Raw genomic sequence first — 12,409 nt, 5'->3', positions numbered from 1 at the left:
TCCCTGGGGCTGCCGAGCGTGTCTGCCCACTGAGCCCGCATCTCTCCCAGATCCTGGTGGCTACGATTGACAACGCAGACTTCGTGCTGCAGGTCGACAATGCCCGCCTGGCAGCTGAGGACCAAGTGGGTCTGGGTCTCCAGGGCTGTCCGGGACTCTCCACACCATGGAGCACTCTGTGTGTGCACGAGGGGGTGTCCCTGTGGCTCCACGAGGACTCCAGGGCTCAGGCCTCCAGCCTGCCCAGGTACGAGACAGAGTTGAACTTGCACACGAGCGTGGAGGCCGACGCTGGGTGCTGGGCGAGTGGACACTGGCCAGAGTCGACCTGGAGATGCAGGTCGAGAACCTCAGGGAGGAGCTGCTCACCTCTGGAAGGAGCCCTAGGAGGTAGGGCCAGCTCAGGGACCGCAGCAGAAACTCGCCCAGGAGCAGGCCTGGGACCCCAGGATGTCCCCGGGCTGGGGCCATGCTTGCAGTCCAGCTCCCATCTCTGGTGGGTCCCTGGCCCTGACGTGCAGAGGGCCCTGGCTGACACCTGCAGGGGCCCCGCTTCCCAAGGAGTCTTCCCTTGTCCCTTGAGGCTCAGCCCCTTGCAGTTAACTAACTAATGAGTGAATCGGTGTAAGAACACACAATGCTAATTATTATAATTAATTTTAATAATGATAGTCATAACAACAAGGACTATCTGCCCAGCGCATTACCAGTGATTCATAGCAATGATCTCAGCTGATACCGACAACATCGCTGGGAGAGATATTCTGAGGCTTAGAGAGGTTACTGGATTTACCCAAGGCTGCACAGGGACCATCCCTCGGGTCTATCTGACTCATGTCCACGTCCAGGTCTGACTCCACCTCTCTGCCTCCTCTCCTGCCTCCCTTTCCCAGATAGTGCTGGGTCCAGGGGATCCCAAGGTTCAACCCATGGATAAGATCCAGGGCCCCACTGGGGACTCATGAGGCCTCTAGTGCCCTGTCCTTGTGGCTTCCTTCTCAGCTGACCTCCGCTCTGGCCTGTGCTTGGGGGCCTAGTGGCAGGGCGCCAGAGAGTGCTTCCCCTTGGCTTTGAGGCTGGTCATACGATTGCTTCCCCCAGCAGATTAGCACTTCCTAAGAGGTCTGGCTCAGCGATGCCGACACAGGGGTGCTCTCCCCCGGCTCCTGCTGTGGGCTCGCGCGTGGGTGAGGCTGCCATCCCCCTCTGGCCTCAGCACACGCTGGGGATGGGTGGAGCCCACCCCCATGTCACAGCGTGTGCTGGGAGAATGGATATCCGTAGTCCTGCACATCTGGGACATGACCACATCTGCCTCCACCTTCAGGGTGAGGAGCTGTTGGCCTGTCTGTCTGTCTGTCATCTGCACCTGTCTCCCAGAGGCAGAGAAGGCAAGCCCCCGGGTCTCCCTCCAGGATGGCCCTGGGTGAGCTTCTGCTATCCTCTCTGCCTAGGAAATGAATGGGCTGAGAAGCCACGTGGGTGGGGACTTCGACATGGCAGTGGACGCCACTCCTGGTGTGGGCCTGAGCCGCATCCTGAATGAGACGCGTGACCAGTGCGAGAAGTCGTCGGAGAAAAACTGCAAGGACGCGAGGACTGGTTCTCCAGCAAGGTGGGTGGCCGTGTGCGAGCGGCTGTGCACACGTGTGGGCACATGTGCTGTGTGCTGGTGCAGGCTGGAACACTGTCCCAGCTGGAAGGACCTCTGGGAACCAGTTGGACCAGCCCCTTGTGCTTTAGATGTAACATGTGAGCTCAGAGAGGGCTGAGGCTCACACAACCCTCCACCGCGGCCTGGGGAATGATCCAGGTCTCCACCAGACTGGTCTGGGGCTTCTCCCGCCACAGGTGCTCGCAGATGTGTGTATCTGAATCCACAGCCACACCCTTGCAAACACATACTGAGCATCCATAGTGTCCCAGTGACAGTAACAGGTACAAAAATAAAACTCAGTGCCTTTCATTGAGCTGTTGTAGTTCGGTGGGAGTAATGAATGCAAATGACTGCAGAGCAAGGTGAATTCCGCCAAGTTCCATAGGTGCAGTGTCTCTGTGTGCCTCTGGGGCCCTGCAGAGGCCAGGAGGGGCTGGAGGGGTAGTTCAGGGAGGCAGATGCTCAGGGGCAGCCCCTGTCCTCTGCCCTGCCTCTGAAAGCCTCCTTAAGCCCCTGTGGCCCCCCTCCCTTCCAGACAGCCCCTGTGGCCCCCCCTTCCAGACAGCCCCTGTGGCCCCCCTTCCTTCTAGACAGAGGAGCTGAGCCGTGAGGTGACCACCAACACTGAGGCCCTGCAGAGAGGCAGGGCAGAGATTGTGGAGCTCCCCTGCTCCATGCGGAGCCTGGAGACTGAGCTGCAGACTGAGCTCAGCGTGGTAGGGCCTGTGTCCCCTCTCTGCCCTGTACTGTCACTCTCGGGCAGGCCCAACCTCGTAGACCGCCTCCCCCTCCCCACTTGGAGAACCAGAGGCTCCCCAGCCAGCCTGTCTCTTCATACCCAGTGACTGGCCCCATCGTCGCCTCCCCACTGTGCTGGCAGCACCGCCACCCCACACAGGAGGGGCCTGGCTGGTGCTCCGCTGCGGGGAAGGTCCCAGCGCCCTCTCACTGTGCCACCGACCCCTTGGTCCACAGAAAGCGTCCCTGCTGGGCAGTCTGGCAGAGACGGAGACACGCTACGGGGCTCAGCTGGCCCAGCTGCAGGGGCTCATCAGCTGTGCCAGCTCCGCTGTGACGGGAGCGCCCACCAGAGCCACGAGTACCAGGTGCTGCTGGACCAGGCTGGAGCAGGAGATCGTACCTGCCGCCGCCTGCTGGAGGGCGAGGGTGCCCAGCGAGTGGGCGAGTGGACACCCAGACACCTGCAGGGGTGGGTCCTGGCCACCCAGGCAGTGGCATCTGGGCGCTGGCAAAGGCCAGGAGGTGTGAATGTAGGAATCTGTGGAGGTGGCAGGAGGTAAAACTGAGAATGCAGGCTGGGGTTGGGCTGAGGAGCCTCGAATGCCAAATTAAAGCATCTGGACTAGATCATGTAGGCAATGGGGAGCCATGGAGGGATTTGGAGCAGAGGAGGGGAGTGATCATCAAGCTATGTTAGAACATTCACTCTGGCTGCAGAGGGGAGAAATGGATCAGAGGGGTCAGGGTGGGGCTGGAGAGCCCCAGCAGGGGGCTGGAACAGGGGGTCAGGCCAGAGAAATCCTGCTGTACGGGTCAGAGGGCAGGGAAAGGAAGTGGTGTAGGTGGGAGAGAGGTTGTAGCTAAGCAGCAGACTGGATGCCTGAGCATGGGGGCGAGCGTGGCTCACAGTCAGGACTCAGCAAATGTGGAGTGAACAGGGGAAGGAGTGGATAACGATGACCCTGGTTTCTGGTTGCGATGACTCTGTGGCTGGTGATGCCAGGATGGGCCGAGGAGCGAGGTGGGTGGTGGTCTGGTTTGGAGTTGGGAAGGTTGATCAGGCCCCTGGATGAGAGTGTCCTGGCGTCTCTTAGTCACACACTCCAGCTTTTTGCTCCCTGATAGTGGCGAAGTCCATTTATAGTCTAACCACAGCCTCTCCTGCTTTAATTAAGTCTATTTGCTGGGCCCTTTGGGATATGGAAAAACCACTTGCTCAGCTTCTCCTTGTAAACTCCCTGGTTAGCAGCCACAAAGTGCCACGGGGCTTTCTGTGGTGCTCCCCTTTCCTGCCGCACTGAGCTGGTGCCCTTGGTCCTCGGGCCTGCCCTAGTTTCCATGCACTGCTCTCCCAGCTGTGCTTTCCTGCCAGTTTGCGAGACCCTCTCTCCCCTCTGCCCGGGGCCCCCCCAGCTGTGCTCCCAGGGGCTGGGCCGGCCAGCATCCCCGGGCCGATGGGTCCTCCTCACCCTGCAGCCTGGCCACGTAGTACTCCTTGTCCCTGGCCTCCCTGGGAAGGTAAGCACTGCCCTGTCCTGCCCAAAGGAGGGGCTGTGTGAACTCCAAAGGAGGGGACCTTTCTGTGTGGGAGGGGACTCCACAGGACAGGACCCACCCACAGGCTGGGTGGCTCCTGCCTGAGGTTCCCTGTGCCCTCTCCTCCACCTCCTGCAGCCCTGGTGACCAGCCGCCAGGTGCGCACCATTATGGAGGAGGTCCAGGACAGATAGGTGGTCTCCTCCCAAGAGAAGGCTCCCCACTCCACCCTCCGAGGCCCCTTTCTGCATGTGACAGTTCGGCCTTGAGGGCTGGGGGCAGCCATCCGCTCAGCCCCCAGCACACTACTGCCATGCCCGAGTAGCCCCGCCCATGAGCTGCTGCCTTTCTGTGTCTGCTTCCTGCAGCCCCCCACACCCTACCCTCCTGGGTTTGCCCCAGTGACTGCTATTAAAGCTTTGCCTGAAGTTCAATGCCTTGTGTGCTCTGGTCTGGTCATTGGCTTGGGGCAGTGTGGGCCGAGGGATTGGGAGAAGAGGAGAATTTACTGAGTGTTTGGGTATCGACTTGTCACCTGCCAACCTGTCCTGCCCACTCCATCCAAGCCTGGGGCTCCGGAAGGAGAGGGAAGGAGGTGGAAGGATGAAGGGTGCAGGGAGGGGCAACCCATGCTGGGAAAGTTTCTAAGAATCAGCCCCAGGGTCCCTGTTACCTGGGGCCGGTTCCCAGGAGGGCTCCACCGACTTGCTGGGGACCACGCCTGTTATGAGCGCTCTCTGCCTCAGCCCAGGACAGGTCCGGAGCAGACTGAGAGGGCTGGGGGGGCTTTGTGAAGGAACTGCCTGGGCATTGATGGGTGAGAGGGGGCGGCAGCGCCACCGCCAGCCCAGGAAGCCAGACCGGCTCTGCCCGGCCCGGGGTGTGTGTGGGGTGGGGTGGCCGCTGTGTGTTTGCGCGTGGGGGGCGTCCTGTTTGCTTTGGTGGCTTGGCAGCTTCTGGGCTATTGAGGAATCTCCCCGGCTGCTGGCAGCTGTCTGGGCCTGTCTGGGAGGTGGAAGCCATCGGTAGTCTGTAACATGACCACATTCCTTCCGGCTGGCCTGCTGGGACCCTGGGACCCAGGGCAGGGTGGGGCCACCTGTGGAGTCTATCTCAGGGTCCCTGGGGGCAGGGGCTGGCTGGGGTCTCAGGAAGAGCCTCTTCTGGGGCAAAGTACCTCAGGTTCCCAGTGGGCTGGGACCTGAGACAGATGCCGCTCCCCTCACCCTGAGGCCTCTGGGGGCAGAGAGGAGTGTGGGTGAGGGAAGGGGGTGTCTCCCTCGTTGTTGGTTTAGATCCCCTCCTAGCACGGTGCTCCCCTACAGCCTGCTGCTTCTCCACCCTACAGCTGAGCTCCTTGCCCCCCAGCCCAGGACCCCCACCTGGAGAGAGAGGAAGGGAAAGGCTTAGAGGAGGCAGCTGGGCCACCACCGGCCCCTAGGGGTGGGGCAGGGTCAGACGCTGGCCAGCTGGACCCATGGCCCCTGAGGTACATCCCTGGGTGTTGGGCTCCGCAGAAGGGGGCCCGTGTGGCCAGGTTCCCGGGGGATGGCTGCTGTGGCACAGTGAGGGGGAAGGACGTGGCTCTGCCAGCCAGCCCTGGCGCTAGGCAGGGCAGTGTGGACCCTGCATCCCATCTGAGTCCCAGTTTCCTTGTCTGTGACGTGGGCTGGCAGTCTGAGTTTGCCAGCGCTCCTGAGCTGTGAGGTGGGCCCGGTGGGCTCAGGCTGGTTTGTTCCCAAGGCGGGGCAGCTCTTGGTCCTCTTGCTCCCCAGCCCTGCGGGTGGAGTAGTGTGTGGGCAGCACAGCAACCCCGAGGGGCCGTCTGACTCCCCGACCCTTTTCCCCACCAGACACAGGGTCGAGATGGGCGGGCTGGGGTGGCAGCTGCCTGGGAGGGCCCGGTGACGGTGACATCCTGCCTTCTCCTCTTCTCCCTATTAGGTCATGGGAAAGCGTAGCTGGAGGGCCCGCCTGAATCACAGGTGACGGGCCTGAGACCAGAGACACGCACACGCAGACGCAGACACCGGCTCGGGGGTTCGGAGAAATGAGGCAGAGCCCCGATGATGGGAGGGGAGGGGGCCCCCGCCACCTGGGTGCTGGCGGGCGGCCAGCGGTGATGAAAGCCCAGGGGAATGGAAACAGAGCCCTGAGCCTGTCGTAATCGCTACACCCACTTGCTCGCCTATAAAAGCGGCGGGCGAGCCCCGGCAGCCACACGCACCTTGGGGCCTCTCTCCTCCTCTCGAGCCCTCTTGCTTGTGCCCGCTGCCCACTGCCGCCACCATGACCACCACCATCCGCCAGTTCACCTCCTCCAGCTCCATCAAGGGCTCCTCTGGCCTGGGGGGCGGCTCGTCCCGCACCTCCTGCCGGCTGTCTGGCGGCCTGGGCGCCGGCTCCTGCAGGCTGGGCTCGGCCAGCGGCCTGGGCAGTGCCCTCGGGGGCAGCGGCTACTCCAGCTGCTACAGCTTCGGCTCTGGTGGTGGCTATGGTGGCAGCTTTGGGGGATCTGACGGGCTGCTGGCGGGCAACGAGAAGGCCACCATGCAGAACCTCAATGACCGCCTGGCCTCCTACCTGGACAAGGTGCGCGCCCTGGAGGAGGCCAACACTGAGCTGGAGGTGAAGATCCGCGACTGGTACAAGAAGCAGGCCCCTGGGCCCGCCCGGGACTACAGCCAGTACTACAAGACCATCGAGGACCTGCAGAACAAGGTAGGATGGGGGGAAACTCTTGGGGGACCAGACTTTTCCTCCCCCATCTCCTATCCTGGACGAAGGCCTGGAGTCTAGTGTGGGCCTGCCAGGGGGCCTCAGGGAGCCCCGGGCAGCTTGGCTCTGGCTTGACTTCTGGGAGCCTGTCTTGAGATCTCTATGGGGCCCATGTCCTTTTTGGGGGGCAGCAGGTCAGGCCAGGGACAAACAGGCCTGTGGAGCCCCTTGGAGCCTCAGTTTCTTCATCATGGAGCTTCTCACCACCTTGTGTGTCTGTGGGATAGGAGAGGATGAGTGTGGCAGGCTGGGCCCGAGGAGCAGGTGTCAGCAGGAGGGGTCTGGGTGACGGTGGGGCAGGGGCCTGAGTGAGCGCCCGATGGCACCTGCTGGGGAGGAGGCAGGAGGAGGGGTGAGACCTCAGGAGGGGAAGGCCTCCTGTGCGCCTTATTTGGGGATGTGTCTGGCTTCCACTTCCCTCCTGCTGCCCCTCAAGGTGGGCTCAGCAGGCCCAGGGGCAGGGCTGCCAGTGGAGTCAGGGCTTAAGGCCTAGGAGTGGCTGTGACTTCTGAGTTGGCGAGGGCTCCTTTAGCCTCCTTTGGGGGAGCCTCTCAGGGGCACCCTCTTGTCCACTGTAAAATGAGGGGGTTGCCCACATCCCCTCTTCCTGGAGTTCTAGGACAGCTTCTGCCCGGGTGACATCTCCCCATCCCTCCCTGGCTCTCTCACAATCCTAGCCGGCTGCCTCCTCCCCTTCAAGGCTGAGCCTGGCGTGGGGGTCTGTGGGGGGAGGCGAGTTTCAGCCCATCAGACTCCTGCTCGCCCTGCCTCTGCCTACAGCACAGCACAGTGCAGGGGAGAGGCTGGGGGGAAGAGAGGCTTCCAGAGAAGGCAACACATCATGGCCCCAGGCAGGGAGGGATGTCTCCCTCCTAACCCTGATCTCAGCTGAGTCACCCCGATGCATGACCGGGTTACCCTTCCATGTCCCCAGATCCTCACAGCCTCCGTGGACAACGCTAACATCGTGCTGCAGATCGACAATGCCCGTCTGGCTGCTGATGACTTCCGCACCAAGTGAGTCCTGGCCAGCGGCTGGGGTGGCCTGGGCAAGGTGGTGGAGGAGCCTGGGGCTCCCCTCCCCACCCCAGAACTCCTCGGGTTGCTTGTGCCAAGACCCAGGAGCTGGAGGAGGGGCAGTTCTAGGAGCCGCTGGGAGCCCACTCCTTAGTCTAGGATGCAGCAAACCCAGCAAATTCTGAAGGTCACAGGGCTCTGGGCTCGGCAGGTGGCAGAGGAGAGGGAGGGAGGCAGGAGGCAGAGAGGACAGAAGTAAGGAAGCCGGGTCAGCCTGGAGTCTTGCCCTGCGATGGCCCCAGGCCCCCAGAGCTGGCATGTGTTTCCACTCCAGCCTTCATCATCCCTCCCAAGTCCTTAGAGCCTGGCAAAGTGAGGGTGGGGGAGGGGCTGGGACCTGGAGCTACAAGTCCAAGGAGCCTGGACTGAAAGCCCTGCTTCCCGCGGCAGGTTTGAGACGGAGCAGGCCCTGCGCATGAGCGTGGAGGCTGACATCAACGGCCTGCGCCGCGTGCTGGACGAGCTGACCCTGGCCAGAGCCGACCTGGAGATGCAGATCGAGAACCTCAAGGAGGAGCTGCTCTACCTCCGGAAGAACCATGAAGAGGTGAGGTGGCTGGGGCAGTAGGCCAACGAGGCTGAGGAGTGGGTAGCAGAGCCCAGGGCTGGGTCACGACCGAGGCCATGGGAGATTGCAGAGCAGGTGTGCCGGGTCAGTCACCTTGCAGGGCGGCCCTGGCTGCAGAGCCCTGGTCCCTGGGGTCCGGAGCCAGCAGTCAGGGCAACCTCGTCCTTGTACCTCACTGCTTCCCTGCACCAGGGAACCTCCTGGGGGCCCACAGAGTCTTCCCCTGCCTGCCCTGGCCTGCCTCACAAGGACAGGGGATAAATGAGGCAGTCCCTTCTTTGCCCCAGTTCAACCCTCAAATCTGGAGCCCATATAGAAGTTTGGAAATAAGAGGGGAAATTTTGGGGGCATAGGCCTAGGAATCACAATTTCTCTTTGGAGAGCCCTCAGTCTAATGGGGTGACACAGTGTGATGGTGGGGGCAGGGCCTGCACAGAGCAGATGATCAAAAGTCACTGGGAGTGTCAGAGAGTAGAGCACAGGCAGAACAAAGAAGGGGTGCTTGGGAGGGGTGGGGGACCCCTGTGTGGGAAAGCTTGGGCATGGGAGGCCAGGACGGGCCCAGATGCCCACACCCCATCCCCCTCTTCCACAGGAGATGAACACCCTGCGAGGCCAGGTGGGCGGCGAGATCAACGTGGAGATGGACGCCGCCCCCGGCGTGGACCTGAGCCGCATCCTGTCTGAGATGCGCGACCAATACGAAAAGATGGCAGAGAAGAACCGCAAGGATGCTGAGGACTGGTTCTTCAGCAAGGTAAAGGCTGTGGCAGGCCAGAGGCGGCCTCTTTTAGGGGCTGGGGTTCAGGGGCCTGAGCCCTGATAGTAAGCCCACCGCCTGGTGTCCTGGGGGGCCCATCCTCAGCAAGTTGCATGGACCCCGGGGCATCAGGGTCACCCATTGCATCTTAGCTAACACTGGGACTGGGGTGGGGTGTGGAGGTGGGGAGAGAGTAAAGACCTGGGAGTCCCCATCTGTCCCTCACGAAGTCGGGAACTAGCACCAGGGCCCTGCTGGTTCCTAGGTTTCCTGTTCTGCGCCTCCCATTTGCAGGGGTTAACCACGCCAATGTAGCATTTCAAAGGGCGTGTTTCTGGGCTCTGGAAAGTGGGAAGCTGGTGAGAAGGCATCCCTTCCCACAGTCGGATTTGGGAGGAGGCCTGACGTGGGGAAGGGATCCAGGCTCATGCTGCTGTGTCCTTTCTGCAGACAGAGGAGCTGAACCGCGAGGTGGCCACCAACAGCGAGCTGCTGCAGAGCGGCAAGAGCGAGATCTCCGAGCTCCGGCGCACGGTGCAGGCCTTGGAGATTGAGCTGCAGTCGCAGCTCAGCATGGTAGGAGCACTGCCAGGCACGGGGGTGCGCCCAGGGCTGGGAAGGGGGCATTGACCACCCTCACTGAGCCCCTGTCCTCCCGCCTTCCTGCAGAAAGCATCCCTGGAGGGCAGCCTGGCGGAGACAGAGAACCGCTACTGCGTGCAGCTGTCCCAGATCCAGGGGCTGATCGGCAGCGTGGAGGAGCAGCTGGCGCAGCTGCGCTGCGAGATGGAGCAGCAGAACCAGGAGTACAAGATCCTGCTGGACGTGAAGACGCGGCTGGAGCAGGAGATCGCCACCTACCGCCGCCTGCTGGAGGGCGAGGACGCCCAGTGAGTGGGGGGCGCCCGGGGCCGGGGCCAGGGGGCCTCTGGGTCGGGACGGGGCTCTCAGACCCACGTCTAATCTCCTCTCTGTCTGTTTGTTTGCAGCCTGACTCAGTACAAGCCAAAAGAACGTAAGCATCTCGGCTGAGGCCTGGCTGGGGTGGGGTGCATAAGACAGACGACCCGTCTGCACACTGCTGGGCACGGGCCCCAGGGAGCTCCAGGGCATGACGGCTGTCCTTCAGCAGGGCCAAGGGAAGGGACACATTCAGGGGAAGGCTCGAATGAGAGGGATCCGTCTGGTCTGATGGGGCAGGGCAGAGAACTGGTCCTTACCTTGGAGATCCTAGTCTGACAGGAGGCAGGGTCCCAGCTCTGGGCCTCATCTGGTGGGGAGATAGGGCCATGGTCTCCTGATCTTGGCTCTTGAGACCCTTTGGGTGAGCAAAAGCAGTCCTATCTCTGGGGACTCTAGCCTGACGTGGTCAGATCCCAGAGGGGAAGATGTGATCCTAGCCATGGGGTTCCTAGTCTAGTGGGGGTGATGGGGACCTGGATTTGTCTTGGAGATCCCCTCAGATAGGGAGATGGGAGCATTGTCCATGCCCCGGAGACTTCAGAGGAATGGCGACAGATTTCATATAGATTTCACCTGATCTACATGGCTCCTTTCTTGTGGAAGGACACAGTGGGTCAGAATCAAATAACCCATCATGCGAGGACACTGGCAGCGGGATGGGATAGAAGGGAGGCAGTGGCAAGGGCAGGAGGGACGCGTGTGCAGTGTGATCTGAGGGGCCAGCAGAGGCATTCACAGCAGCTGGGGGCAGACTAGAAAGAGAGCCAGCTCTTCCTCCAAGGTGCTGGGGGCTGAGCAGGGATGTCTTGGCCCATGCCCACCTCCAAGTGTCTGTTTCTCCTGCAGCCGTGACCACCCGCCAGGTGCGCACCATTGTGGAAGAGGTCCAGGACGGCAGGGTCATCTCCTCCCGGGAGGAGGTCCACCAGAGCCCCCGCTAGGGACTCAGCTCCTCCTGGCCAGCCCCCTAGGAGGCAGGGGGGCAGCCACCCCGTCTGTCCTGCAGCCTCTAGCCTCTCCAGCCCCAGCCTCCTGCTTCAGTCCTTTCCTTACACTCCCCTGCCTTACACCAATAAAGCTTCTTGACTCAGATGTGAAACATGTCCTTGTCCTGGCCACTGAATGGGTGCTAGTGACCAATGGGTGGACTGGGAAAGAGTGGGGGGAGGGGTAATGGGGCTTGGACACCCACTGTCATTGGCTTGGAAGTCAGGGGTCAGCTTAGACCAAGGTAAAGAGCAAGTGTGGGGAGAACTTGTCGGGGGGGTGTGTTTGCATCTCCCAAGGGCTGGTGGTCCTGCAGGGTGGTCCAGGCTGTGCAGACCCAGGTGGAGCTGGCTTAGGCTGGTCCTGGGTGGTCTCTGCTTGCCTTGTAAGTATCTCCATCACTGCAGACAGGCAGGCAGCCGCTTCCCCTTCCTGAGCCTCACTTTCTTATCCATAAATGGATGAGAAGATCTAGGATTTCAGGTGCCTGAATCCCAAGGAATGACTCACCCAGGCAATTCTGGTCCTGTGGGCGGGGCCTTCCCCCCAGAGGGGCAGGGGGTGGACAGGGGCTAGGATAGGCACACAGGGAGGGGTGGTGGGGACCCAGGTGGGTGGTTAGGGCCTGGAATCCTGTGTGAGCCTCAGGAAACCCCGAGGCGGGGCTCTCATTGTCCCCACCCAGGAACAGGAGCAGGGGGCTCTGCTCCCGGGGAAGGCTGGGGACCCCAGGCAGGCGTGGGAGAAAGGGGGGCCTCTCTCAGGAATATTCCCTCAAATGGTCAACTACAGCCCAGGATGGGGCAGGTGGGGGTTCCAAGGAGCAGTGCATCCTGGGGAGGGGAGGGCGGCAGTCTGCCCATGCCCAGCCACTCCCAGGACCCTCCGAGCGCCAGCCCAGTTCATTCTAGTGGCGGGCAAGGGGAGCTGTGGGGAACAGTGAGTTGGGACGCTGTTCCCACACCTGGAAGTCTTCCTTCGAGTAAATCCGGAAATCACTGAGCGGCGTAGTGAGCTGCCTTCTGGGTTTTCTTTAAGGAGGGGGTGGGCGGAAGGGGTTAAGGAGAGGATGGTGTCCCCACCCCTTCACTGCTGGCCAGGGTGTCTCTGCTGCTGCAGACCCGGCCCAGGGCGCCCACTCGCTCTTTCTCCTGGTGCCTGGAGGCTGGGGACAGGTCCTGGTGGCACCGGGGCAGGAGTGGCCATAGCCCCCTGAGCCTGGCGTGGTGGGTGCTGGGGATGAATGGTACTGATGCTGGGATGTGGGGACTTTGGGCAGGTCACGGGACCGCAGAGCTTCAGGTTAAACAGGTGAGAGGGGCCCCAGCTAGGCACCCCGATG

General features: G+C 61.9%; 2 protein-coding genes across 2 annotated transcripts in view; one reads left to right on the top strand and one right to left on the bottom strand.

Annotated features, from left to right (window-relative positions):
• EIF1 (eukaryotic translation initiation factor 1) overlaps window positions 1–12,409 on the bottom strand; it is a 478,792-nt gene that overhangs the window by 43,907 nt on the left and 422,476 nt on the right. The window lies entirely within an intron of this gene.
• KRT17 (keratin 17) lies at window positions 6,135–11,179 on the top strand. Its single transcript, XM_012765777.3, has 8 exons — window positions 6,135–6,655; window positions 7,647–7,729; window positions 8,180–8,336; window positions 8,953–9,114; window positions 9,568–9,693; window positions 9,787–10,007; window positions 10,107–10,132; window positions 10,927–11,179. The coding sequence occupies exons 1-8, from the start codon at window positions 6,224–6,226 to the stop codon at window positions 11,019–11,021; spliced, it is 1,302 nt and encodes a 433-aa protein (XP_012621231.1). The 5' UTR covers window positions 6,135–6,223; the 3' UTR covers window positions 11,022–11,179.

The sequence above is a fragment of the Microcebus murinus genome, chromosome 18, assembly GCF_040939455.1.
Source record: "Microcebus murinus isolate Inina chromosome 18, M.murinus_Inina_mat1.0, whole genome shotgun sequence".
Lineage (NCBI taxonomy): Eukaryota > Metazoa > Chordata > Mammalia > Primates > Cheirogaleidae > Microcebus > Microcebus murinus.
The sequence above is the reverse complement of the archived record's forward strand: the minus strand, read 5'-3'. Positions and strand labels throughout refer to the sequence as shown.

What these genes read in the sequence shown, in the direction of transcription:
- KRT17 (XM_012765777.3), top strand. Translation starts at nt 6,224, where the DNA reads ATGACCACCACCATCCGCCAGTTCACCTCCTCCAGCTCCATCAAGGGC. An exon ending in TCCGGAAGAACCATGAAGAG is followed by an intron (nt 8,337 to 8,952) that starts GTGAGGTGGCTG and finishes CCTCTTCCACAG; the next exon opens with GAGATGAACACCCTGCGAGG. An exon ending in TGCAGTCGCAGCTCAGCATG is followed by an intron (nt 9,694 to 9,786) that starts GTAGGAGCACTG and finishes GCCTTCCTGCAG; the next exon opens with AAAGCATCCCTGGAGGGCAG.